The 27,690-nt window shown below is 47.8% G+C and overlaps 1 protein-coding gene across 2 annotated transcripts; it reads right to left on the reverse strand.

Moving 5' to 3' along the window:
• Dhpr (dihydropteridine reductase) lies at positions 1-27,447 on the reverse strand. Of its 2 annotated transcripts, XM_077641866.1 has the most exons (6): positions 27,394-27,447; positions 25,549-25,686; positions 24,990-25,179; positions 15,504-15,644; positions 5,533-5,725; positions 1-228 (listed from the first exon to the last, which is right to left on the reverse strand). In XM_077641866.1, exons 1-6 carry the CDS (start codon positions 27,430-27,432, stop codon positions 132-134), a joined length of 798 nt encoding a protein of 265 aa, XP_077497992.1. In that variant the 5' UTR covers positions 27,433-27,447; the 3' UTR covers positions 1-131. The 2 variants fall into 2 exon arrangements, with proteins under 2 accessions (XP_077497992.1, XP_077497997.1); XM_077641871.1 differs by lacking the exon at positions 27,394-27,447 and having other exon boundaries at positions 25,409-25,614.
• Between the last annotated feature and the right edge of the window lie 243 nt (positions 27,448-27,690).

A 27,690-nucleotide genomic window follows, 5' to 3' on the forward strand; every position in this document is an offset into this window, starting at 1 on the left:
TGAGAAGATGCACTGGTGTCTCCAGCTCGGCTGAAATTTATTTCTTTGCATTACAAGCATAAGAATAAATGCGTGGCCTCCTGGGAGATTCCTTCAGTGCCAGGATTGGGAAGGCGAGCGTCGACCACATATTACGGAGAAACGCTGGTTCTTCCCCCTTCAGTGACCAATTTCACGAGGCTTCCGTTGGCTGGCCTCTCCTGGCCAGCAGTCCACTTGAAGAACAGCCTGGGACAGACAGAAAATGTTCAGCTCAATGCAAAGGGTAAATAATCATGTGGAATACAATGCCAGAGCATGGAGGAGGTTTCCCAAGGGGCTTGTCCATGGAGTCTGCACTGGTGCTCGCAGCAGTGGCAGCCTTGGTAAGCAGAGCATGTTTCGATAGTTAAGGAAGGCACCTTTGGCCAAACTGCTTGGCGGCATCTTTTAATTAAAATCAGTCTAGCAGAGGGCGAGGTGGCCTGTAGTAGCACAAAGCATACCCATCTGGATTCAGACATTCCATGATGGCACAAGGGCAAAAGCGTCACCCTGCCTACCACCAGAACTTGAATTTTATAAGGCTCCCACTTGAGGAACAGGACAAAAAGTTGTCTCGTTTCGGAAGTGGCAACTTCAAAACTCTTAAACAACTAAAGTTCTGTGATCGGCAGGATGTTAATTTTGCCCTCATTGTATTCCTTTAAGGTCAGGAAATACCAACCGCATGCATTTGATGCTTCTGGCAAATTGCAACTTGGAGCGATTTTTAGAGCATTTTGGAGCAGTGAAACATTGATTTAAAAGCGCTCTGGAACAAGTAGCTTTTAATTTCCAAATCTCTTGAATTGGAAAACACAATGGTGGAAAAATTTGAGTGCAATTTAAAAGTTGCTACACCGTTTGTATTTCGCAAAACATTTACTCGCAAGCACAGTAGCTCACATCTGTTGATTTGTGGCTCTCCACCTCTCTTTACAAAGCTTGAAAATGCCTGAGAAAACGTTTGGGTGGGCCCTCATTCCAGGGGCTTGCCTGTTTTTTATTTTCAGTTGTCTTGCACATTTGTGCTTGCCTCACTAAGAAACACACACACATACCCCTGCCACCAATTTCCATCGAATAACATTGCATCAGTCTAATAGCACTGCAATACAGCCGCAAATGATGACTATTGCGATGAACGAATTTTTGCGAAACCTGAGAGGTAGCAGCTTAGAAATCTTGCACACTTTTGAGCACCTTGCAAGCATATCGGCACTGTGTGCTCGAACCACAGAGTTTCTTACTATTAACTAGAGGGAAAGAAAGCATCATGAGCCGGTGAGCTACCTGGTGCGGGACAGTCGGATTTTTTCAGAGACACAGAGTGGCGTTACTGACTGATATATCCCACTTCACTGGAAGCTTTGCCAGAGTTCAGCATTCTTCCTCCCCACACCTCCGGATCTGGAAGGTATGTGGCAGCTACCGCCTAGAGTATCCAGCACAGCAATCGCCTTTGTGATGCCAAGCTTACGTGCCCTCACAATGTAATTATTTTCAATAATTAAAAACACTGCATAGTTGGCACAGCTCAAATACGATATCGTCAACTAAAACTTGCAAGAAACAGGAAACGAGAATTTTTTAACATTAGGTATTAAACTAGTGCCTGCATGGCTCTAGTAGAAGGCGGAAGGGTGCCGCTCTATGCAATTTACCTGTTATGGCTTGTTCTGCCTGTTCTGGCGACACTGGGCTATGGTAGCCATACACCTTCCAAGCCCGGCGGCTCGGGAAAACGAATGCGGTACTCGTGAAATTTTTTCCAGTGACTCTAGTCCCATTCCATCCATGGCTTAGAGTTTCTTACTTTTACCTAGAGCAAAAGCTGGCACCCCGTTTATGGGAGTTTACATGGAGCTTCCTGAAGACCACCTCAGCCACCACGGGTGCTCTAAGCATCATGGGACGGAGAGCTACCCACAGCAGAACCACAACTTTTGGCCAGAAAATAATGCAAAAATAAACTTTCGATAATCAAGAATGACCTAACATTCAAGATCCTGTCTGTAAATTGCAACAAATGAGCAGAAAAGCATGTAAATGTAAAGTTTTCCCAAAAATAAGTGATGGCTTGCTCTCCTATTGGCCAAATATTGTATGCCACAACATCAAATATTTCGTGTTTAACAGGCGCACTTTTAAAAAGAAATGTTAAAAAAAAATGTTGTTGCTTAAACACTTAGGAGGTTTTTTTTTTTAAATGGCACTTCAGAAAATGAACCTTTTATTGACGTCGTATGCTGTTGCATTTTCGTTGCTATGGCTTTTGCGCACTACGTTTGCGCCAAAGTCGTCTACGCACGAGGCACGCCGTGGACAGAATGGGAAATCTCAGTAACGCCACTCTGTGTTCCCGAAAAAATCTGTCCCGCACCAAGTAGCTCACCGGCCCATGATGCTTTGAGCGCCCATGGTGGCTGAGGTGCAGCGCCACTAGCTTTCCTTCTAGTTAATCGTAAAACTCTATGATCCATGGCACGCCCCGTGCACAGACGACTTTGGTGTGAACGCAGTGCGTGAGCGTGAACGCCTGCCATAGTAGCAAAAACGCAACAGCACACATTGCCGATAAAAAACCTGCTACAAAGTGTTTAAGCAACATTTTCTGGAAAACATATTTCTTTTTAAAAGCACGCCTATTAAGCACGAATTAGTTTCTGTGGTGTGCAATACTTGGCCAATAGGAAAACAAGCCATCTCTTATTTTAGGCAAACTTTGCACGTACTACCTCGCCAGCGCCCTGGCAGGTTAGCGCCATAGTACATGCTTTTCTGCTCATTTGTTGCAATTTATTGACAGGATACTGAATGTCAGTGCATTCTTAATTAGCGAACGTTTAATTTTGCATTATATTTTGGCCAAAAGTTGTGGTTCTCCAGTCGGTAGCTCTACGTCCCATGATGCTTAGAGCACCCATGGTGACTGAAGTGGTCTTGAGGAAGCTCCACGCAAACTCCCATAGACAGGGCGCCAGCCTTCCCTCTGGGTAACAGAAACTCTATGGCACGAACTTATTGAACGCAACTAGCCAAAATGAGCCAGCACTCGAGCGGCAGGCATACAGCGGACCTCACGATGAATGGAAGATCGCGTAGCGTCAATTTTCAACAGCAGTGTGAAGTTATTGCTGCCGTTCTGTTTACGGACAACTACTGCAACAAATGACACGGGCACGCCTTAACATCACCGTCGACACTGCTGCTGCACAAGCACGCGGCTGATGCATCACCATCAGCCTGACTACGCCCACTGCAAGGCTCTCCCATGTCTCTCCAAACAGCCCTGTCCTTTGCCAGCTGCAGCCATTGTATCCCTGCAAACTTCTTAATGTCATCCACCCACCCAACTTTCTGCCGCCCCTGCTTCGCCTGCCTTCTCTTGGAATCTACTCCCTGCCCAAGCCTATTTCTTCCTCTTGATTTTGACTAAGATGTCATTAACCTGCGTTTGTTCCCTCACCCACTCTGCCCGCTTCTGGCCTCGTAGGTTGTAGTGTTATGCATGACAGAAGTTTAGCCCATGAAAAACTCCGTTTATAAAGTGCTGGAGTGTGTCTCCGGAGTTTTGCAGGCTGAACGCCCTTTGGCCTGTTCGAGTTTCTCCGCCATGTTGCGGAGAAACTCCAACCGGCCGAAGGGTGTTGCTATCACAGTCTTCCCAGACGTCTTCTGAAGCCATAGGGATCTGATGGTAGGCCCACATGAGGTTGATTTTGGAGAAAATCATTGCACCATGTAGGCTGGCTTCGACATCATGAGTGTGAGGTACCGGATAGCGGTTGGGCTCGACTGAGGGCTCGATAGTCCCGGGAGGGTCGCCAGTCTCCTGGTGTAGACTTCGGCACCATGTGCAGTGGTGACGCCCAAGGACTAGCAGACTGATCATGTGGTCAAATCCCTTTCGTGTTACTTGTAGCTTTTAGGGGAACGGGCCGTGGTTGCTAGTGAATCGGGTAGCGCCCGGCGGGGCCACAAGCGTGGGGCTGAGAGGCGGATGCTTACTTCCGCTTGTGAAAGGGGATCCGTAAACGCCGGCTGCAAGCATTGACAAGCAGTCCAAAGTTGCACAAAAAGACGATAGCACATTTTAACGTCAGCCAGGACAAAAATCCATCGAAATGTCCTCTTTGAGTCCCAGGTCTAGAGAGAGAAAGACTGGAGAGAGAGAGAGACTGCTCCGGTGAAGCAGTGATTCCAGGATCGAACCCCAGACCAGGGTGTATTTTTCTTTAACTACGAAGTTTCTGAGAAAGCTGTATAGATTTCCCTTGTAGCCGTATAGCTGCGCTTGGGTGGATGCCAATCAGTAATTACTTCCTTATCACCCGTCGGCTGTGAAGCCCGCCGCGCGCTTCACACCCGACGGCCCCTCTTCTCACTCACGATGTGTGTACATGAATTCTATCCACTGCCTATCTGCTGTGGTCACCACACAGTCAGAAATAAATCGCAGCTAGACCCATTGCTGTCCATATTACCAAGCTGGAGCATTCAATCATGTCAACTATACACTTCAGATGCCCGACCGAAGAACTGTGCGATTACTGCCACTAACGAGGTAGGTTGTTCAATGCGGCCAAAGTCGTTCGATTCCTACAACTTATAAGAAGATCATTTTAATAACAGTTTGCTTCATAGTGATGTTTAGAAAGCATACATTTTGGAGAAAAAAAATGCGGAAAAAGATGACGCATGCTGACAGAACGGACACCACAAGTGCTGGAGGGAAGGGCTCAAGGTACTTGAAATGATCTCAACTAACACTGACATTTGAGCTAGATGGTACAGCAGAAAAACAGCACAAAAAAAACGACACACGCAGAAGGAATGGTGCTCGTGGTGTCTTCTTTCTGCATCTGTCGTTTATTTACCCTCTTTTTTTCCAAGATGCTGCACAAACTACCGCAAATGTTGGCATTACTTCACCATACATTTCGCTGTCAGGTTCCCACCCACATTCCTTTCAGATATCAAAACATCTTCAATGCACACGATCTGTATCCACCGTGGCCTCCATTAATGACTTATGAAACTAAGGCACTGCAACAGCACATGTGCAGCGCTTCCCAGCTTATTCAAAATGGCAGCAAGCAGAGCATGACAATTTTCATTGAAAATTGCACCTCTCACACGGCGTGGATAAGCTGCCCATCACACTGCCTTTTCCAGCTACCAATACCGTGATGGACCGCAGCGCATGTTTTTTTCCCTCTAGGTAATTTCGAGAAACTATGGGGGTCAGAGCCATGTCTTTTAGCATAGCTAACAAGGCGACAACTGGGGCTAGTTGGTATTCCATACCTGTTGTACAAATGCGCTGAGTTCCACAATCACAACACGAGACACGTCTGGCGCTTCGTCCAGTTGTGTCTCGTGCTGTGATAGTGAAACTCAGTGCATTTGTACAACCTTTTAGCATAATGGCTCAGCCATGAGCAAGGCAGGAGGGCTTCTTCAGTATAACACACAAGAGCGTGGATGTTGTCGAAAGAGGGGTCTTACTCGGCCACAAAGCTGAGCGGGGTCCAGGATGAGAAGTCCGCCTTGGGCATGAACTTGCGGTTCATTGGTGTGTCCAGGGTCACTGGCAAGATGGCCACCACAGTCGCTCCCTGCGGCAGCCCACTCTTCGCACCAGCAAGGCTCTGCACCAGGTGGTGCACGGCTGCCTTGGCCATGCCATAGCCGATCATGCCTGGACCAGCAAAAATTGCCTCACCAAACTCGCACATTGCAGCCAGCGCACTGTGACAGTGAGCACTGTGCTGAAAATTTTCTAACATTAAAAAAATACTCGCATGGCAGAGCCTCCACAAACTCCAATAATTCCATAGCGTATCACGTAAAGGATTGAATGCAGCTTTCCAAACAACATTCAAATAGGCTTAGCTGCAATTGTATGGGCAACATTATATTCACCCTTTATTATTTAGGCATTCACATCACGTACAATCTTTCATGGGCAATGCATATTAATGCCATTTGTGCCAAATCGTCCAGGTCGCTACGGTACCTGTGCCTGAACTTTGGAACTTGTCTTATAATGTCAGAAAACTTGGTTAGCTAATGGTCCCCATATCAAAACTATACTAGCATGTCTAAGTCCATACAGAATAGAGCCGCTCGCTTCATTATCCACAACCGCATTCGAACATAACACAAACCAAACGCTGCACCTCTCTCAAGCCATCAAATATTTGTTGTTCCATTGTTCTTTTATGCTTATTCCGTAAATATCATTATAGGCCATCTCCCTTACCTATGGAATTGCTATTAGGCATTTCATACTGATCAAGTAACGCTTTCAAAAGCAGATGTGCAAGCATTATCTCAAATGGCATCATGATTTATTTTCCTTCTCGGTCATTGCCTGGTTGTTTTCACTGCTATTACATTATGCACTGGTTTTTCCAGCACTTGACAACCATTCACATTGGTATTGTGACAACTCCTTTTTATTTAGTATTGTACTTTGCCATTTTATGCACCTTGAACCATTATTACCATAAAAACCCACATATAATAAGGAACCACATACAATACAAGGTGTAAATGAGCTGCATTTCGACATGTCTAGCGCCACCCCGATCTTCCAGGCGGAGCACGCATCTCCATGTGCCACATGTGCCTGGTGCTGGTTCGCTCCCCTTTCGTGCTGACATGCTTGATGAGACGTCATGAAGGAAAGAGCAGCTCACACTCTCCCCGGTGCCCGTGGGAGCCTCTGGTTTATGTAAACTGGTGTCCTGGAGCACACCAGTGATACAACCGGAGCACAGACCGGCTCCGGCATACGCACGGCAGTGTGCGTCCAGAAAGTGTCCTCGCAGTTGTGGCTGTACTGAGAGCCCATCGTCGGCGATATCTTCCCATAGAGATTCTTCAGCATTTCTTGAAAGTGCGCCAATGCTCCTTAGGAATGCTGGCCCATGTGTCCAACTGCACAGCATGGCATGACACAGTGGCGATTACTTCAGAGTGCTTTCGCAGTCCCCACATCATGTGAGGTGCAGTCATCCTGCTTTGGATAGGATGGGTTTCGCGGGGTCAGCGTGGTGAAATGGCTTTGAAATCGACACCACTGAAACAGCCACCAATGCCTGTTTGAATGAATGATGCCAACCTCAAGGAATGAGCCAAGAAATAATCCCCTTATTGTATGCGAATGTCACAATTGGGTCATGGTGATGGTCACAGATGTACATGGAAATCATGTCTGAGAGGGTACGGTTCCGACATTTGGTCAATTCGTCTGTGGGTGGTAGGCCGTGGCGAATTGATGACAGAGGAGGTGCGGAGAAGTTCAGCGACCACTTGAGCAAGAAAGCAGTGGCCGACTCGGTGAGCAGGTGACTGGGAGCACCGTGGTGAAGTATGACGTGCAGGAGGAAGTCAGTGACATCAGTGAAGCAGCTAGTTGGGATTGCTCATGTGATAGCATAGCGCGTCGAGTAGTTCATCGTGACGGCAATTTATTTGTTCCCCATGACAGACACCGGAAAAGGGCCGAGCAGGTTGGGCCAACATGGGAAAACGGGTCTATCGGGATGGGAATGGGCTGGAGGTGTCCGGGCGGGAGAACCAAGGTCGTCTTCCGGCGTTGGCAGAGCTCGCAAATGGCCACATAGCACTGGACAGAGCGGTATAGACCTGGCCAAAAGAAACGGTGGCGCATGCTGTCGTACGTGCGGGATACGCCAAGGTGACCTGCCGCGGGAACATCCCGGAGCTGTTCAAGGACGCTGCAGCACAGGTGTTAAGGGACCACGAGCAAAAGCTTAGTGCCGTCAGGCCGCATACTGCGCCGGTAGAGGACGTTCTCGTGGAGCACAAACGGGGCGAGGGAAGCATCAGAGCGGTTGGCGGTCAATGAGGAAGTGTAGCGAGGAATCTAAGCGCTGTTCTTGAGCGATGTTGCGGAAGTCTGATATAGAGAAGAAAGACGCAGGCGTTCGTTGGGGGAAGGCGGATAGACAGGGTGACGGGATAAGCAATCTGCGTCGTGGTGCAAGCTGCCGGACTTTTGAATCTTGTGAATGACAGAAAATGTATATTCTTGAAGGTGAAGAGCACAGCATCGCAACCTGCCAGTAGGGTCTTTGAGCAAAGATAGCCAGCATAAGGCGTGATGATCCCTTATAACCGAGAAGGGGTGCCCAAAGAAGTAAGGGCGGATTTTGGTAATGGCCCAAACGAGGACGACGTATTTCCGCTCTGTGATAAAATAGTTGGCTCTGACACAGAAAGGAGACAGCTGGCATAGGCAATGATGCAAATCTGACTGCGTTGCCGCTGAGCAAGTAGGGCATCAATGCCATGGCCGCTCGCGTCGGTCCGAAGTTCCGCAGGGGCTTAAGGATCAAAGTGAGCCAAGACCTGCAGGTGCACAGATGGAGAGGGCACTGATAAGGTTTCTGAAGGCGGCAGCTTGCTCAGGCCCCCAAACGAATGGGACGTCCTTCTTGAGGAGCACGGTAAGAGGGCGGGCTATTTCTGCAAAGTTCTCGATGAACCGGCGGAAATACGAGCAGAGCCCGAGGGAGCCGCGCACATCACCGGAGGAACGCGGAGTAGGAAAGGAACACACGGCGCGTACTTTGTCAGGGTTAGGTTGGATCCCAGCAGAACCGACCAGTGACCAAGGACCTTGAGCTTACGGCGGCCGAAGGCACATTTCTTATAGTTCAGCTGAAGACCGGCGCGGCGGAAGACTGCAAGGATGGCTGAAAGGCGGTGCAAGTTGCTTTGGAATGTGCACGAAAAAACTGTCACATCACCCAAGTAGCATAGGCGCCGAGTCCATTTGAAGCCGCGAAGGAGGGAGTCCATCATGCACTTGAAGGTCGCAGGGGCATTGCAGAGGCCGAAAGGCATGACTTTAAATTGATACAGGCCGTCTGGGGCGACAAAGGCAGTTTTCTCATTTGAGCATCCGCCTTGCATGCGGGAGGAGCGAGGTTCGATCCACAGTGCTGCCGGGTACCCCCGGTGAAAAAATGGGTACAAGCTTTCGCCTGCCTGGTGCTCGGCTTCTTTAGGGTGAAATGCTTGGAAAATGGGTCTGACCCCACCTCGAGTAGAAGAAACAACCTTGTGCCATGGTGCTTTTTGGCCTCAGATGCCCTTGCACCATAAAATAAAAAGGCAGTTTTCTCACGGTCCCAATCGTCGGCAGTGATCTGCTAGTATTGTGAGCAAAGATCGATCAAGGAAAAGTAGCTAGCGCTGTGCAAGCAGTCGAGATAGACATCTTTCTTTCTGACAGTATTCAGGTGGCGGTAATCGACGCTGAATCGCCAGGTTTGATCTTTCTTTTAAGCAGGCATGACAGGGGACGCCCAAGGACTACTCGAAGGCTCGATGATGTTGCGGGCCAACATCTTGTCTAGCTCTGCATGCATGACACGGCGCTCAGAGAGAGATCCTATAGGGCCGTCTGTGAATAGGGAAGGCATCGCGAGTGTCACTGCGGTGGGCGACAACAGAGGTTTGACCCAAGGGACAGTCATCAAAATAAAAATTTTGCTTTAGGACAGACAAGAGGCTGTGAAGAGCTGTAGAGTCAGCAGGGCATAGATCGTTCGCAATCACCCCGGAAATAGGATCCGCACAAGAGGGCTGTGATGCAGGGATGTTGAAGACGTCAGTCGTTGGGTGAGGAGCCAGAAAAGAAACTGTGCAATCGGTCAATGGGGGCAGGTTAGCAAGTGAAATGCCGGTGGGAAGAACATGAGGAGAAAGGCTGAAGTTGAGGACAGGGAGGTAGGTGCAGTTGTTGGTGATATGAACAACGGTGTGGGGAAATACGACGCTACGATACAGAATCACAGCCGTGATAGGGCAAGCGAAGTAGTCTCCATCAGGGACGGGAGGAGAAGGTGATGTAGACGAGCAAACTTGGCGGAGCGAAGGCGAGGTGAGCAGGTGGAGTCGTCATAGCAGATAGGCAGATCCAAGCGGAGAAGGCCAGAGGAAGAGTCATTAAGAGCTGAGCGGGCGGTTAAAGAGTCAAGGATCGCAACCTGAGGGCACCCGGTCAGGACGGTGAACAGAATGGGAATATGACGTCAGGCAATGCTGACTCGTGCAGTGCACATTCCAGTCACGGCAGCGGTGCTGCCATCAGCGACGCGAATGGTGGAAGTGGCGGCGGGCGTTAAAACTTTCTTGAGGCGGCAAAGCAAAGAACTCAGGACAGACACTTGGGCGCCAGTATCAATGAGGACAGGACCAAGACACCATCCACAAGAACATTTTCAAGAGATTACGTTGGGCAGCGGGGGTCAAGAGGATTTGCAGGCCAGGTCAATGATGCAGCTGCATCGGCTAGTTTTCCAAGAAGTGGCAGGAGTTGGGAAGAAGAAGAGTTGCTGCGAGTGAGAGGGGAACGAGAGTGGCGGCCTTGTGAGGATGGCGAGCCGCTGGACCCATGGGCTGGCGGTATGAGGCTCGGGGTGAGGGCCAAGAATCAAGGGCTTATTAAAGATGGGAACGTATTTAATGACACTTCGGCGTGGCAGAGCACACATCACACAAGGCATCGGCCGAAGATTACAAACAACGCAGTGACACGCCAGCAAGATGGGCTGCCACCTGTAGTGAGGCAAGCAGAGCATGAAGACGTGAGTCAAGCATGCGCTGCTATCTGTTGGGAGCTGTCACAGGTGCTCATATCTCACATCCACCTCCTCCTTGGCGACAAAGTCCCTTGGTCGTGAAAAGTTGTACTCTGCTTTTGCATAATGAAGTCCTGTCTAAGACAACAAAACAAAGTTGACTACTTGTGGAGCATCACATCCTATACGAGTTCCAAACAGGTACATATCAGTCCAAAACAGTCTCTAGAATCACAATCAGTCCAAAAAGTCAATAGAAGTCCATCACCTGTCAGTCTACAAAAAGTGAATTACATATCAGCCAAAGACCATGGTTGTGCAACGTAGACACATACAGCAATGTCCTGCATGATGTCATCTACTTAGAGCAGTGGATGCATGACTGCAATTGTACGGTCGTTTAGTGGGCCATAGTTCACACCTAAGCGTTTGTCTCCACGGGACACAAAGACAACTGAAAAAGCCCAGAGGCCAGATGCTGGAAGAATTAAGAAAAGCTTGGTCGTCAGGAGCATATACAGTGGAACCTCGTTAATTCCAAGTCCGTCGGACCGCGAAAAATCAACTAATTAACCGGGTTTTCGAATTATCAAAAATGGACGAAAAACGAGAAATAAACGCACAAAACGTGGCTGTATCAACACTGCACCTTTACTTCGCCTGAAAAACGGTCACTTGAAGTAGTCATCGATGCGCGACTGCTTGGCGCGGTAGTTAGCCCACACCTTCGCCTGCCACTTAATTAGCCTCTGACCGTCACGTCGCCGTCACCGTCCGCCGAAAGTGAACGCGATTGAGTTCAATTATAGATCAGGCAACTCTTGGCGGACAACCGTGGTCACTTTTCGATAGGACGGAAGCAGCCTGAATCACGCGTATGGACTGTAAAAGATCGTCTCGAGCGGTAGTCTGAATAACCTGTCTAATTGTTGCCTCTTCGAAGTACCCGTTGAATCAGTGACGGTCGACCGGCCTGCGCCCCTTTACACAACGCAACGGAAAGAACGGTGTCAAATTCTTCACCACTTTTGGAATTAACAACGTTCATAGCCGCTCCACGAGATGTGCCACTTGGAGCAAATACACAGCGTTCAGTGCAGCTAGCACAATCTCGCGCATATGTGAAAACACGCGACAAACACCAACACGTACATGGCCGCAGCAGACGAAAGTTTCTGCACTTTTGCACTCGATTTGGCCGCTGCACCGACAGCACTAGTGTCGGGCTACACTCGCGCCGCAAGAACTGGTGCTGCACTGGCACGGCACTTTTGTGAACTAGTGCAGAAAGTGCAGCCAAATCGAGGAGACCTAAAGCTAGCCTCCAAAACCGGTGCAGATCACTGAGGCACAACAAAGCACCGGAAACAGGAAGTTGATTTAAAGTGCCGCCTGGCTTCCACTCCGGCAACTATACTGGCCTCAGAGACTGGCACTATGGAAAAGTCACGGAGGCCATGGCTTAAATTGACGTATTATCCGGATGAGGGCGCGCTGGCTGTTCAAATTATCCGGCAAAATTTGCATGCAAACTGTTGGGACCGCAGAAAACCTTCGAATTACGCGGGATTTCGAATAAACAGAGTTCGAATTAACGAGGTTTTACTGTATGTATGGGGATCAACTGTAGGGCACAGTATAGGGCAAGAAGCAAACGCGGTGCTCCATGCCTCTAATGTCCAAGATGATATCATCATCATGGAGAGCGAAAATCGCATTCTTTTCAGCCACAGTGTCTCTTATTACTGACTGGCAGTATTACTGACTAGCGGGCAGTGTGGGTCTAGGAACAAATTCGGGTTAATGACATCCTTGTCGAAATTGAAAGGAAAAATGGGCGGGGGCAGCGTAAGTAATGCGAAGACAAGACAACCGGTGGTCCTTAATGGTATTGAAATGGATTCCAAGAGAAGGCAAGCGTAGCAGGGGGTAACAGGAAGTGGGTGGATGAGATTAAGAAGTTTGCGGACATATGGTGGGTGCAGCTGGCAAAGGACAGGGTTAATTGGAGAGGCATGGGAGGCCACTGCCCTCTAGTGGCGTAGTCAGGCTGATGATAATGATGATGAGGGTGGCTGCTACAGCTTCGATTTTAGTCTTTAATACAAGCTCACAAACTGTGACATAACTTTTTACTGTAATGGCAGCACCACCCGAGAGCTGGCTTGCCTTGTCTCGGTCACAGAGAAAGATATTATACGTATTTGTTGAATACATTTGTGTGTTGGGGACCCGAGTTTGTTTCCTGTACACATAAGGCTACAGGTGAGGATGTAGCTAAAATGTCTTTTGTGTTGTTTATGTTAGTTAATAGTTCCCTACAATTTCAGTGAACTAGGAATGCATGATAATTTTTTTGGGGGGGGGACGTATTTTAGAAGCTTGGGTCCCTGTTTCTTTGGGGCCTGTTATTGGGATTTTTCTTATTTTTCAGTCAAGAAAGCTCCGCCACACCTGCGATGAAGGTGAGCTCGGTGTTAAGTCCATCACCTCACTAGAGGCTCTGGAGCTCTGCGGAGAACCCAAGGGTGTACTGTTCGTAGGCCTCTCGCAACTGGGGGAAGCCTTGTGGGCGGCCGACACAGGGGCCAGCAGGCCCTTTTTCGGGGGTGGCAGGGCAGCCTTCACTGAGTCTACCTGGGGCGCGGATGGCCCAGTCTTAGGCTCACTGTGTACAGCCGGGGCAGGTACCATAGGCCGGCATGGTGCTCCGTCCCTTCGCACTACATCGCCGAAATTTGTTTTCGCTGTGAACTGGAAAGTTGAGGGGGGTCATTTTCGTGCTTCCTGATACGTTATGTTCATGATTCATGATCGTATGCTGCACATTTGGCACATGTTTGACGGCCACTACAGCTCCGGGAGCCGTGGAGGAATCTCACTCTTGATGCACCGCGTGGGATTTGGGATGTATGGTCTCAGTTATTTTGAGATATTCTACATCTAGGGATTCGGGGCGATGGCTGGAGGCAAAGGTCAGGACTATGTGCCTTGTTGGTGTTTCCTTGTCGTCTTTTCGTATTTTGATACGATGGACATCTGTGATGTTCCGGTCTTTTAAAAAGACTTTCTAACGTTTCTTGTTCTGAAAGAGTGAGAAAATTGTGTTTGAATATTACGCCTTTCACCGTGTTTAGTGACCGATGAGTAGTCACGGATACAGGTACAGGTGCCCACAGAAGTTTTTGGAAAACGAAAATTGCAACAAAGCCTAATTACTGGGCAGCCTAAGTATGCAGCCATGAAGTGAACTGTGTGCTTGGTATTGGCAGCTCCTAGAGCAGAATGCACCCCTCAGTGCCTGGCTGAGCTTCTAGTCAGCGAGGAAATTGATGTTTTTCTTGATTTCAGCATTCTGAAAACTTTTGTGGGCACCTGCAGGTCTCCTAAGAATAATATGGTTGGAAGTATAAAATATTGCACTTTGTTGCGGATTTGGAGCAATAGGTCTCCACTGGCCAGCTTCGTCACCATGTAGCCAAGGCCCAATGGTTCAGTCGGAGATTTTGAAACAATGAACTTTCCTAGCTGGTTGGTCTGCATTTTCACTATGTACAATATGGTATCTAGGGAAAACTTTTTTTTTTGCAGGAATTCTGCTGTTACATCGGTCCGCACTCTTCTTTGAGGGCGATCGTTTTGTGGGAGAGGGGCATGAAATTTACAATACATAAAAAATTTACAATACATTTTTAAAAATTCTTACTTCCACACCTCGCGGTGATGCGCGGTGCTGGGCTTTCGAGCGAAACCTGGCATACAACGTCACGCTGTGCAAGTGACCTCAGCAGCAGGGGGTTATCATTGGTTCACCGCGCGAAATCCTTTCAGACATCACGCAGCTACCACAGCCGCGGCCACTCCGCACGCCCCGGCAGCCGATGGAGGAGTGCCGAAGTTTTGGCATGTGAAAATTGAGAGGAGAGGGAAAGGCATGAAGACTGAGAAGATCAAATTTAGGTTGCATATAACTCATCTTCCACAAAACGCATTAAAATATTTGTGAAGCAGCATTTAGCAGCATTACTTAGAGCCCCTTTCTGGGGCCCTTTAAAGGTCTAAACGCTTGGCATCGGCTCAACCAGCAGGAACCCCTTTTCACCAAACACAGCTGAGCCATGCACGGCTAAGCGTGGCAGCTCGGGTCTGTGGTGACACACTGCTGACCATCATCCCCCTGCGGGGATGCCTCTGCGGGGATGCTTCTGCAGGGATGCCCCTGCGGATGCTCGGGAACCCGTGGTGTTGCAACTCACCAACATCTGCACACTGCAGATGCCCCTGCGGGGGGCCCCCCTCTCCTGCACCGGCGGCAAAAATGTGCCAAATGAAGTTTAGGTAATCCCGCCTTGTGGCTGCAATTTCAATCCCTTCAAAGCGATAACAACAGAAAACCCAGCGACGCGAGCAAAAAATTCGTAGGTTGCTCTTCCAGAGTAGAGATTACCCGGGAAGAGCAGCATACACATGTACTAGTACTTGTACGGGCGGGATCTTTCATGCGATCGTACTGTACTCTTAACATAATGATGAAAGATGGAACAGTGTCCGCCAAGAGGACCCCAGGCTGCTGAAGGGGCCCATTAATTCTGTTGTGCACCTTTTCCAAATGAGCTGCATGCAGAAAGCAGTGCAGGAGAGCAAAGCTTCAGAAAAAGGGAACAACCATTGACGCACCCAGCGCAATGCTGTGCAGCAGTGGTGTTGTGCACACTTGCATTGCTGTTGGATCTACACGGGCCGCATCCCACTGTGGATGAGCACAGAACCAAATTAACACCACTATGTACAGCCTTCCCGGTCAGTCCATTATACACGAGGTGGAGAGGAGAAAGCTAGGTGTGCTGAAAGACAAACCTGGTGTGGGCTCAAGTGCTGCCTTGGCTCCAGTGAGTGCAAGCAGGCCACCTTCTTTCAGGTACTTGGATGCAAGGCTAGAAGCAATCACGGATGTCCACACACTGGACTTCCACAGGGAGTCGCAGTTCTTCACATAATCTGGAATTGACACCGAGAGAGAAAAACCGCTGTGGGACTAGTTCGGTGATATGAGGTCATGTGTAAAAAGGCGCACAAGGACAGGATACAAGAAAAGGATTCTTAGGCATAGTAGCAGTGCAAAAAACACCCACACGCATGCGCGACGCAGCCTATATATTCCACTTTGATAGCTTGGAATAAAATCAGTTGTGAGTGCAGCGTCTGTGCGTGTCTCTCGGTGTCTAGCTCTTTTGTGTGTGTTTTTTGCACTGCTACTATGCCTAAGACAAGTAACCAACTTGCCCAAGAGCTCGTTTTACTGAAGAAAACGATGCTACCATAATGCAGTGTGCTTTGGCAACAAAAAGCTTCTGCAAAATATACTGCCTTGAGTTACAGTATGTGTCACTACTCTCTGTGGTATGAACCCAATGTTCCCACACTTCCATCTCGCTGAGCTTGCTATAGCACTCTGCATAACATGTTTTCCTCTTCCTTTGTTACGAGCATTAGATACATAATACCAGATAATGACTCTGTGGCATATGATGCATTTCATATGCAACGTTTGTTTTTAGTCGCTGTCTGTGCGAGTAATTCATCTCTGCGCATACACAGGAGAGTCCTTAGTCCCCATCAAATACAAAGATCATTAGCACCAGCGTTATTCATTGCGAGAATAGCAAAAAGCATTCCCGTATCGTTTAGGTCACATGTTTTGTTTGATAAATTCTTCCCCCAAGTGACAAGAAGCAAACAGGCCGTCAAGTGATGATGAGGTCAAAGCACCTTTTCCCCAGCAACCACTTCTTTACGACATATGCCCTATAAGAAATATTAATCGGAGTCGGAGTCGTTTTTTTTTTAGATGCACGGGCAGCTTTGATTGGCGATATTCGTGCTGAACTCCCCAGTGTGCCTCGCGGAAGCACTGTTCAAAAATATCGTGTACCGTAGCGCCGCCGCTCCAGACACCGCTTTCACATGGTGCAACCTGCCGCCTGCTCTAAGCATTGTAAATTTCCCTCAGCCCTCCTCCCCGGCTGGCCCCGACGTTTCTCCCTCTAAGTGCGCACGGTTGACCATATACTGGAGGGCACCGAACTCTCCACGGTATTCCTATCTCGCGACGTATCTCTTATCTCGTTCCTTTATGCCGTGTCCGCTTTCGTGAAGCTCCCAGAAACAGTTTCGCCCAGTTCGTTGTGGCTTTTTCGGGGCGCTTCAACCGGTTGGGGGAATGGGAGGATGAGGGTGCTTTAGGGTCTTGATAAGCCAGGCAGCACCTTTTGCGCGGGCCGCTTTTTTTTTTTTAACTTTTTCTGGACCCATCTTCGTTCTCTCCTCTTTTTTTCACATAAGTAATGCAAAGCTAATTTAAGAAAAATTACACCTGAGCATTAAAAAACCTGCTTTCGAGCCTCCTACAGTGCATCTATTCTTTTTCAACAGGTGCTGGCCCAAGGACACCCATCAGAGTGCCCACAACAGCACCATGGAACATAACCTATGATGGTAAGTGCACAAGGAAAACAAGAGAATTTATTGCAAAATGCTCATTTTTTCATTTGCATAAAAAACTATGGACCAGTAGCCTTGATATTTTCGTGATGGATATCGAGAGGTCTGTAATAGTGCATCAGTTTTACTTTAATGCAAAAAATTATTTCTTGAGTCTGCCATTTGCATAACTCATACATGTCATGAAAATGTACACATTGTTCAGACACAGCTGTGCAAATACTTAAGCTGTTTATTGTTTTCATAACAAAATGTATAGGCATACCTTCAGTCATTTTGTTCACAAAGTTTTTAAATTGCTGATAATGCAACATATATAGAGCAGTCGAGATACCACTTGTCTCGCAGCCACGTTTACATGAATGTGACCTGATACCAGCTGCAGCTTGCCGTTCCGCAGCCTACACTGGGCATGGCACCACGAATCTTGATGTCGTGCGTGTAAACGATAACCCAGAAGCCGAACGAGATACATGAGGAAATACAATGTGCTGCAGTCGCATTTTTGTAAACTTCGCTTATGTAGCAGAGTATGAACTAATACAAAAACCATTACTTTGCAACAGTTGTTGCTTTATGTCAATGTTTCATAAAATTTTGCAAGTTCTCTAATGAACTGCTTTCTTGCCACGTTTAATTTCTGTGGTTGTGAATTTGTGGTCCTTAAATGGGAAAATCTTCCGACCACTACATGATAAACTTCACCTATGAATGCTCATTTCTGCTCTAGTATATTCATGACTTCAAACAAAACATGACATAGCATTGCACGGTGGGCAATTAGTTGCCCTGTGATTGCACCCTAACAGTAATTTGTATGGGATCTAGGCTTCTGTGAGGTTTACAAAAAGACGTCTCTTTTTTCATATATTTTTTTCAGGTGAAGCTGGCCCAGTGGCCTCAGTGGTGCCAGACAGGCCAGCGTTGGACAGGCAACGGTGACATCTGCACCAGAAGCACCAAAAAGAAGACAGAGGAGACGCACATCGGCGTACACCGCTCAAATCCTCAAGCGGATTGAGAAACTGCGTTCTCAAAGCGACAGATACAGGAAAGTTCTGGGCCGGATTGGAAAAAAGGCATGAGAGAAGGCGAGCAACACATCAAGAGGCTCTAAAAAAGCATGAGCCGCATTTGCTACAAGACCGTTTTTCAGATCAGGCTCTGCTCTTTTCCAAAATCCAAAAAGCACTGGTAAAAACAAACAAATCGCTCTCAATTTTTCCTTTCACTCCCAAATATCTTATTGCTTCTTTAGAGAAATGCTTCCTTTGCCGCATGTGAGGATGCTGAGGTGCTGGCTGGCAGACATCCCAATGACACTTGGTATCATTCCAGGTGCCATGAATGCAATAGAATCAGTAACAAAAGATTAGCTACTTCAAGACAAAGCATGTTGTCTTTTATTCAATGAAATAGTCCTGAAAAGAATTTTGATGTATGATCACTCGCAAGATATTGTTTATGGTCCATGGGGGTTTAATGTCCCAAAGCGACTCAGGCTATGAGGGATGCCATAATGGGCTTCGTAGATGATGGGAATACAAGGACTTCTCATATGGCAAACAAAGCTCTTGTTATGGCAGTGTCTGGCATATCAAGAACTTGGATTCAGCCAGTAGCCTTTGCGGCGGCCAACAAAGCATCATCAGCTCTTGCAATATACAAGCTGCTATAAGACTTAATTCAGTGTCTTGAAACAAAAGGTCATTTGGTGACAGCAGTCACCTGCGCTCAAGAGTCAGAACAATGTCAGCCTGTCAATAACGCTCATCCATCCCATCCATAAGCCATATTTGAACACACCACCTGAACATCTCAAAAGCAGATTAGTAAAGAAACTAAAGAACAACACATTTGCAGGATGCCCTTCGCTGACATGAGAGTTAAGTATGCCACAAAAGTGTTCAGCAAATCTGTGTCTGTGGCACTCCTCACTCTCATCGCCATTCAGGGGCTTCCTGTTGATGCCAAATTTACAGCAGAGTTTGCGGAAAAGGCAGATCAGCTTTTTGACAGCCTGAACAATTCAACCCTTTTTTGAAAAAGCAGGATGACGAGCTGTGGTACACATGTGTGAGGGTTCGGAACACCATGTCTTCCTTGGGTCGCCCATAAATAGGATTGCCCAATGGCATTTTGGTTGCCCTCGAGACAAGCAACCGCACTACATCAAAGGTTGGCAGATTACAATCAAAGCCTTGCTCCTGCTGTGGACTATCTAAAAGAAAATTTTCAATTTAGTCATATTTTCACTCGTTGATTTCGGCTAGACCCTTTGAAAACCTTTTTTGAATTATTCATTAAAAAAAAAGGGCCCCACTGAGATGCACAATCTGCACCAATTCGTTACCACTCTGAAACATATCTGGATTGGCAAAGTTTTCAAGCTTTCTCAAGGAGACTGTGAAGTGACAACAAATGCATTCCTCATCAACTTGGAGGGTGTTTCCATAGTGTTGTCATGAAGCAGCATAACCACAAGCCACAGCAGGCCGCAAGGCTCCAATTCACCTGACGTGCAAGGGTCTTCAGAACATGCCCCTCTCATAGTATATGGAAATGTGTACCTTATCGCTGTCACTCCTGTGAAGAGCTTTTTTGATCTGAGAACTACTGAGTGTACATGTGAGAGAACACTGCTTGCAGCAGCAGACGGTGGCTCTGTCCATGGCCGACACCAACTCTTCATACTACTCAAGGAGAATGGTGATCCTGAGCACGTTTTCATATTTGCCGCTGGAACCTCTGAAGAATGTCTATATTAATAAAGGAATTAGATTCTGCCTTCGGACAAGAATTCGTGTAGTGTGCCCACATAACGAATGTCTGTAAGAATCTGGCTGAAAGGATGCCAAACCGACAAGGTATGTTCTGTTCAGTAGGCTGGAGTCTGATGTTTCTTAATTTAATGTGCCACACAAGGCTACATGGGTACACCTCATTTGTCAACAGACGCACAGATACAGTCGAAGCAGATGCTCCCACCAGAAAGAAGCGTAAATATACTGCTTACGTTCATGACGCATCGTGTTACTAAACGATTAAAATATTTAGTTTTTTATTGCTGCCTACTGCCTATATGCTCTCTCTTTATTGAACTATTTATTTGTCATGTTCATAAGTGTTCTGTATTTGTTATGTAAGGGGGGCTGTGGCTCTTCTGCCGAGTCTCAACAGCCTTCTGCTAAGAGTCTTTCACACACACAGTTCACCACAGTGAGTGATGTGGCTGCTATGCTAGTTTATAATTCATCTCTGGTTGCGCATATACTGTACTTGCTTTTGCTATGTTACTTTCATGAAATGCAAGGTTCTTTCTGGAACTGTTGTGCGCCATGTTTGTCTGAGCATTGTTATGACCAGGGGTTTTGAATTTACTTATTACTGACGAATACTAACCGCTTACAAAAGGTACCAGGGAACCCCGTGCTATATGGCTTCTTTCTCCTCCTGTTCAACAAGCACATAGCCATACAGCCACTCAAGAAATGCCAGAACTCAATTATTAATGATTCGCTGTATGGCGAAATCAGTCTCTATAAACACTTGTAGCGTGATTAGTGAAAAAATAAAGTAGTGAAACTTAATGTTGAGACGTGCATGGCTGCAGCAGCTCAAAACATCCAAAAAGTATTCTGCAGAACCGAAGGGTTTTGTGGTATATAATTTGCCATCCCCTGGTCATGACTGTTGCACTCTATTTTGCTGTTGGGGAAATTGGAAGTATCTGGAATCCAGCGCCAGAAAAAACATGCTGGCTCAAGTGTTCGGCTCTGTAACAAGAGCGTATACACATGAGATGTGACTTGGTTGTCATGTATGCTAGCAACGAAAATGCATTCTCAAACTATCATAAAGTGCTACTTATACTGGCTGTTTTAGGAATTTCTTCTGCAAGTTGTAACATTGAGGGTTTTACGTCCCCCAAGCAACACATGCACTAGGAGGGATGTAGTGCTAGTGGCCGGCATGTTATATTGGACTCTTAACATGCGCGGACACTATACAGTAGAAGGACCACTTGTAATTTACCATTTACTAAATCACCCGACATTGTGGTAGATGCAATATAATGCCGAACAGAGAATTAGTGGCTTGTTATACACGTTGCACATTATATTTGTTATTTCTCTATCAGCTATTTATACGCATGCATATTTTGGGTTACCCTCCAGTGTGGCATCACTGCAAACTGAATTAATGACCTCCGATTATTGTTGTGCACCAGCCACGGCCACAATTGTTCCGCGAATATTCAAAAATTCGTTTCTCGGCCTGCCTTGGTCACATTTTCCTTCCCTTGGCGTCTACATTAAACAAGTAATTGAAGTAGGACGTGGCAGAGGAGCCATGCCCTAAAGCATATAAGCCTGTAACTCAATTAGCCAAGAGGTAAACGTGCCCATTGTTAGCAGAGTTAGAAGGTGAACTTTTCTTGGTGTCTGTACATGAAGCTGTACATAGCACTGCAGCATATAATGTTGTCTTTGGTCTACTTATGCAGTGAATTCTTCTGCACAAGTTAAAGGTTGAAACTTTTGGCTGGCTCACTTTGTATGTGTATACTCATTGCCACACATGATATATTTCAATACAGGTGAAATGTTTTACTTCATTGCCATTTACCTGAATCTGTACAAAGTAATTGTGGATGCACATATACTGATTGATGTAGTATTTGGTTATGTATACCATACTTTTTTTGATAGTGCCGTACCTTTTTGCAGCACACTGGCATTTTCCGATACTGATTGTTCGGAGTGGCTGTCACTGATATTGCCATGCCACTGATGCCTAGAATCACCACTTTTGCACATCCATTGTGAATAGTTATGTATTCTTTCATCAACTGTCGTTCGCACAGAATTGTTTATGCTTTTGCTTCTCGAGCGAGCGCCCTAAGCAGCTGCTGTGCAGTCGCGCCACTCGCCACCATGCACCATGCCACCTCAAAAGACGTCGAAATACACGCCACACATAACATAAGTACATGGAAAATCATACAGGAAAGCAGCGCGGGAGCAGTTAGTGACCAGTATGTACGAAGCTTGAATCCAGCTAGTGCCCGGCAGCACCAAGAAAGCGCGAGCAACTGGCCGGCTAAACACACGCCGCCTTATTGAATTTCTGGATTGGCTTGGCTGAGTTTGTCTCGGAGTTTTGAGCAATCCATGCGTTTACCGCTGCTCCCAGGCACCGCCACCGTCGCATTCAAAAATCGTCTCCATTGGCTCTACGAGAATGTCACACCCTTGACCGCGCAGCAAGAAACCCATACAGCTCTGATGCAGTGCACATGAAAGCTTTGCGAAGACTAGAAAAAGTAAAAAGTGACATTGAAACGCCGACCACAACAAAGAAAAAAGAAAACACACAAAAAACATTTCGGCTCCTACACGGGAGCCTTGTTCACTGTAAGGCTCCCGTGTGGGAGCCAAAACGTCTTTTGCGTGTTCTTTTCTTTTTTGTTGTGGTCGGCACCTTCAATGTCGCGTTTTACGATTCAACCCGACCAGACAAGTTTTCGTATGGAAAATTGTAAATTGTGAGGTACGCCCCGAAGCGACACATTGTGAGGGACGCTGTAGTGAAGGGTTCTGGATTAATTTTGCCCACCTGGGAATCTGACATTTCACAGAACACAGATGCCTTTCGCCTTCATGGAAACGCGCGGCCGCGGTACTGAACCCGAGTCGTTGCCTCAGTCGCCAAGTGCTCTAACCACTGAACCGGCACAACAGGTATGGAAAAGTACCGAAATTCCTCCAATGATTTGCATGATGTAAGCTCTCTTCACAGCCATTCTGCTACAAAAAGCGCTCGTATGTGATGCTAGGCTGCGGTTGCTGGTAGATCAAATATTCAGCTCCTGATAGTGCGAAACCTGTAGGAAATTGTGACTAATATATTGTAACACCACCTGCCGCACCGTTTGAGCAAGTGGGCATAGATCTATTGGGTCCATTTCCCAAATCCTATCATGGGAACTGCTGGATAGTGGTGGTTTGCGTTGATTACCTTACTCGGTATTGCAAAAGGGCAGCCCTACCCTCTTCTACAGCGTATAATGGGTCCTCCATAGTTATGCTGCGCTCCATAGTTCTCCGTCATGGACCCCCAAAAGTTATCAGTGACCATGGCCGGCAGTTCACCGCTGAAGTCATGGAGCAGCTTCTCCATTCCTGCGCATTGCATTTTCGCCATTCCTTGCCTTACCATCCCCAAATGAATGGGCTAACTGAGCACACAAGCCGAACGATCACTAACATGCTGTCAATGTACGTTGATTCAAAGCACAAAATTTGGGACAGCGTCCTGCTGTTCGTCACCTACGCTTTCAATACCGCGCACCATGAGTCTACTGGCTTCAACCCCTTCTTTTTACTATATGCTCGTCCCCCACTACACCCTGGACACCATCTCATGAAGATCCCTTCATCGCCGAGACACTTTTTCTCGCCGAAGAGGCCCGGCGCCTTGCCCGCCTTCGTATTCTCGCCTCCCAAGATCAGTCCAAAGCGTGCCATGATGCCCACTGCCATCGCATCACTTACAGGCTTGGTGATTTGGTCCTGTTGTGGCGGCCTGTCCGAAAGCGGGGATTGTCCCAGAAGCTGTTGTGCCACTACGATGGACCCTATGTTATTATTGAGAAAATTAGCGAGCTCAATTACCGCATAGCATGCCTCACGGCAAGCGGCCATCGTTCTGCACGAACTGAAGTGACTCATGTTGCCCGACTGAAGCCCTACCATTCGCGCAGTGCTTTTTAACTCGCCCTGCAGGGTTCGTCTGCGTAAGGGGAAGTGTGACGCCCATGAAGAGGCAATGCCTAGTCTATTTGGTCGGTATCGGCGACTACGCAGAAGATGAGAATGAGGTGATGCGTCTCGTGCTCGGCAAGCAGACTCCAGCTGGTTTCAGTCGCCTGTCATGGTCTGAATAAACCCCCGGTCATAACCTGGAGGGTCGTACCCGGTCTAAAGGTATGGGGATCGTTACCCCACACCTCCACGAAGATGTTACGACCGGGGGTTTATTCAGACCACGATGGGCAACTGAAACCAGCTGGGGTCCGCTTGCCGAGCACGAGACGCATCCGCCTCTATCTCCTCATCTTCTGCGTAGTCGGCGATACCGACCAAAGACTAGGCATCGCCTCTTCATGGGTGTCACACTATGTTAGAGAAAAATGTAGCAGCCGCACTGTAACAATAACAACAGGCCAACTTCCAGCGAGTGAATGAAGCGCCTTAAACCACTGCCTAAACTTCAGCGTGAACAGACGATGCACAGCGAAATGTTTGTGCTTGTATTGCTTTTATTATTATGTCGTCGAACACGGATATAATAATGCACAACCTTTTCTACGACTTCACTCGCGTGTGTATTAGCACAGCAAGAGCCGAATTGAAGCTTGGCAGCGCCGCATTTCAAGCAGAGCGTTGCATCAGTGCATCTCGCCGAACGACCGGGAAGTCAGTACCCAGCATGCCTTGCTACTCGTTCAGACTGAGCACCACCTAATGGGCCCTACGGGCATGCCTATGGGAGTGTCGACTCTCACCTAGCATGATGCACCTTCCTGTCTGAAGTGTGGTAAATCGAAGGGGCCCATAGGAGGACAGTGTCCTCTAAAAAGCGATTGAATGGAACGTTCAATATCACCAGGTTGCCTGTCTCACGCGCGGCAACAAAACGCGGGCGAAATTGGAATTATTCCATTTCCTCCGCATGAATCCAACTGATCGCTCCCAATTTTTGAGCAGTGGTACCTGGCTGTCATCACGTGTTCTGAACACCTCTTACCAAAGTTTTGCAAATCAGTTCGTAGCTCACCGACAGAGGCCGCGTTGCCCCCAGCCCATCCGCCAGCCACGCAGATGAGCGCATCGATCTTGCCATCCTGGAGAACTTTGTCGACCCCTTCGAGTACACGCTCGTGCTGACTGGCCCATGCGTCGCACGGCTGGACCACCACGTTGGCGTCGGCTTCTTCGTTGGGCAAGTGGTCCACGGAAGCAACCCACTGGAAGACCAGAGAAATGGCCACAACTCGGGAACATTAGCAAATTTCCAAGACACCTGTTGCTGCACATAAAATTTTCCCTACCTCAGCGCTAACTTAAACAGTCGCTAAACGCCTCGCACAGACGACATGAAAAAAAGGCCTTGAAATGTCTAGACGCACTGATAAGACCGGCCGGCGAAAGAAATGCGATACTTAGCAAAGGCTGAAACAACCATGCATTGCTCACCCACTGCTTCTGCCTGAAAAAAGAGACAATTGCGCTTCCAAGCGCTCCTTTCCCACCGTAGACAACCACTCGCCCTGCCATCGTTTCGTCAAGAATGTCGAGTTAATTGCTCAGGGACCGATGCGGGCGAGGACACTTGCCGTATACTCTCCGGGAGTCGGCTTGCGACTGGCGCTGACCGGCCGACGAAAGAACCCCAGGCACCCCAGGCGATTGCGGCGACCCCAGCGTTCCTTGCAATTTGTCACGTGGGCTGCATTAATGGGCCTCTTCGATTTACCAAGGTAGATGTATACTGGTAGCGAAGGCTCCATAGACGCCCATTGGTCCAAAAAATGGCGGCTCATGGGCACTCCAGCGCCCCCTGGATTTTGGGGGGCAAACTACGCAAACGTGACGTAGAATGACGTCACGCATACGTATTCTTTTGGCGCGAATTATAAAGCGGTCTTTCTGAAGAAACCGCGTTTTCGAGCCCGTATCTCTCGAAGGTTGCTGCCTTTCAGCGCGCCCCAACCTTTGCCAGTCAAATGTGCTCGAGTTCCTGCTAGTTATGGCCTTGTTAATGTGCAATTGGGAACGCAATGAAAGTGACTGGTAAAGGAGGGGCAGCATAGAAAGGCAGCAACACTTCCAGACACTGGCGAAGCACGCATGATTCGTAGTGCAAATACTGGTGCTAGTACTTTTGAGAGCTTTTGAGTACAGCAAGGTATGATGCAAGGTATGATGCACAAAGCACTGGCTCAAGTGCACAGTTGGCAATAGAGTGTACGGCAAGTATGGTTTTCATAGTTTCATATTCATTGTTTATTGCAGCAACCAAACAAATACAGTCACAAAGCACACCCTTGGCACACAAACAAAAAATACATGTCAGAGGCAGCACAAGCAGTATTGTTTAAGTTGGCTAATCATCTCAATAGTCACAGTGCAGAAGGAAAAAGCCCTGAAGTGCCACGAACGTTGTCAGTTAGGAAATTGAAAAGTATAGAAAACAATGCTACGACAGCTTCAATTGAAGCAAACATAAGATGACATAAGTAGGCGCATCAACACAGACCATAGAGCACACTGGGATTATTCTTCACATTTAATTTCTTCAGCTGAAAGAATATAGCAGGTGCGTTTACATCTGCAAGGCAATGTTAAAGCCAGCTTTAGCACCCTCAAACGTGCTCAACGTAGGAGCAAATACCATACATTGAAAAAGACATGAAGCCAAGTACGCACGAACGGGTTACAGCTATGAAACACGAGCGAACAGCCCGGCGAAACCATATCGAAGTCAAGCGGGAATCGGTGTAGCGTGACACCAATGGTACTATCCACGCTGTCGCAGTGTACCGCCTTGGTGTACCACGGAGCATCGCTTCTTCACATGCCGCAAGCTCATCTTGAAATGAAGCGCTAAGCGCTTCAAAAGAAGAGCGCGAAGCGTGCAAAGACGGAAAAAGACTTCGCACTGGCCGCACGCCGAAGGAGACGACAAAACCGAGAAAACTGCCGCAGCGGTCCAGCGGGGTGCAAATCTTACCGAACGGTGACAAAGAAGCGACGTGCAAGGACGACGAAAACTTCGCAAAAGGAGCATTTTGAGACCGGCGAGCTAAATTTATACGCTTTACCAGGCGCGCCATCGCAGGCAGCTGGCGATAAGAAATCGCCACTGTGGCCGGGTTAGCCGGGTATCGAAACAAGGCCTGCAAAGACGCGCTGTAATGCACCGCACACTCATGAATAGGGGGCAGGTCAAGAGTGTTGCAAAAATAGAAAATTTGCCAGGTTTTAATAAAATGACTTACCTCTTTCGTAAAACAAGGTGCTAATATATTTTTTCGTTTCTATTGGCAGATTACATTCCAATTTTGTAGTTTTATTATTTATTTATATGAGTGTTTTGCCCCCCCATCCTCTGGTTGTGCTGCAGTCGCGCTAAACCACTTTTCGGCCCAGCCTTCGCCACCACTATAAATCCGCCTTGGATTTACCACGCTCGGGCAGCCCGCTGGCTGCCGAACCATGGAGGAAGGAAACCATAGGAAGACCTTCGCAGGAAGTCACGTGGTTTTGCAAGGCCTACTGGGATTTGTTGGCCGATGGCGCAGCCAATAGCAGCGTTGGGCGCAGCGGCGTCGTCTGCTTCACGCATCACCCATGTCGGCAGACCGGTCGAGTAGAGTTGGAAATTCGCATTTTTATTCAATCCAGGCACAAAGTTCCAGAGGCCTGTAGTCGGTGCTGGTCTTCATTGCTGTGCGCTTAGTTCATTCAGGATGCCG

The sequence above is a fragment of the Amblyomma americanum genome, chromosome 1 (genome assembly GCF_052857255.1).
Source record: "Amblyomma americanum isolate KBUSLIRL-KWMA chromosome 1, ASM5285725v1, whole genome shotgun sequence".
Lineage (NCBI taxonomy): Eukaryota > Metazoa > Arthropoda > Arachnida > Ixodida > Ixodidae > Amblyomma > Amblyomma americanum.

What these genes read in the sequence shown, in the direction of transcription:
- Dhpr (XM_077641866.1), bottom strand. Translation starts at nt 27,432, where the DNA reads ATGGTTCGGCAGCCAGCGGGCTGCCCGAGCGTGGTAAAT. An exon ending in GGGCAACGCGGCCTCTGTCG is followed by an intron (nt 15,645 to 24,989) that starts GTGAGCTACGAA and finishes TGTCAATTCCAG; the next exon opens with ATTATGTGAAGAACTGCGAC. An exon ending in AGCACTTGAGCCCACACCAG is followed by an intron (nt 5,726 to 15,503) that starts GTTTGTCTTTCA and finishes TTGCTGGTCCAG; the next exon opens with GCATGATCGGCTATGGCATG.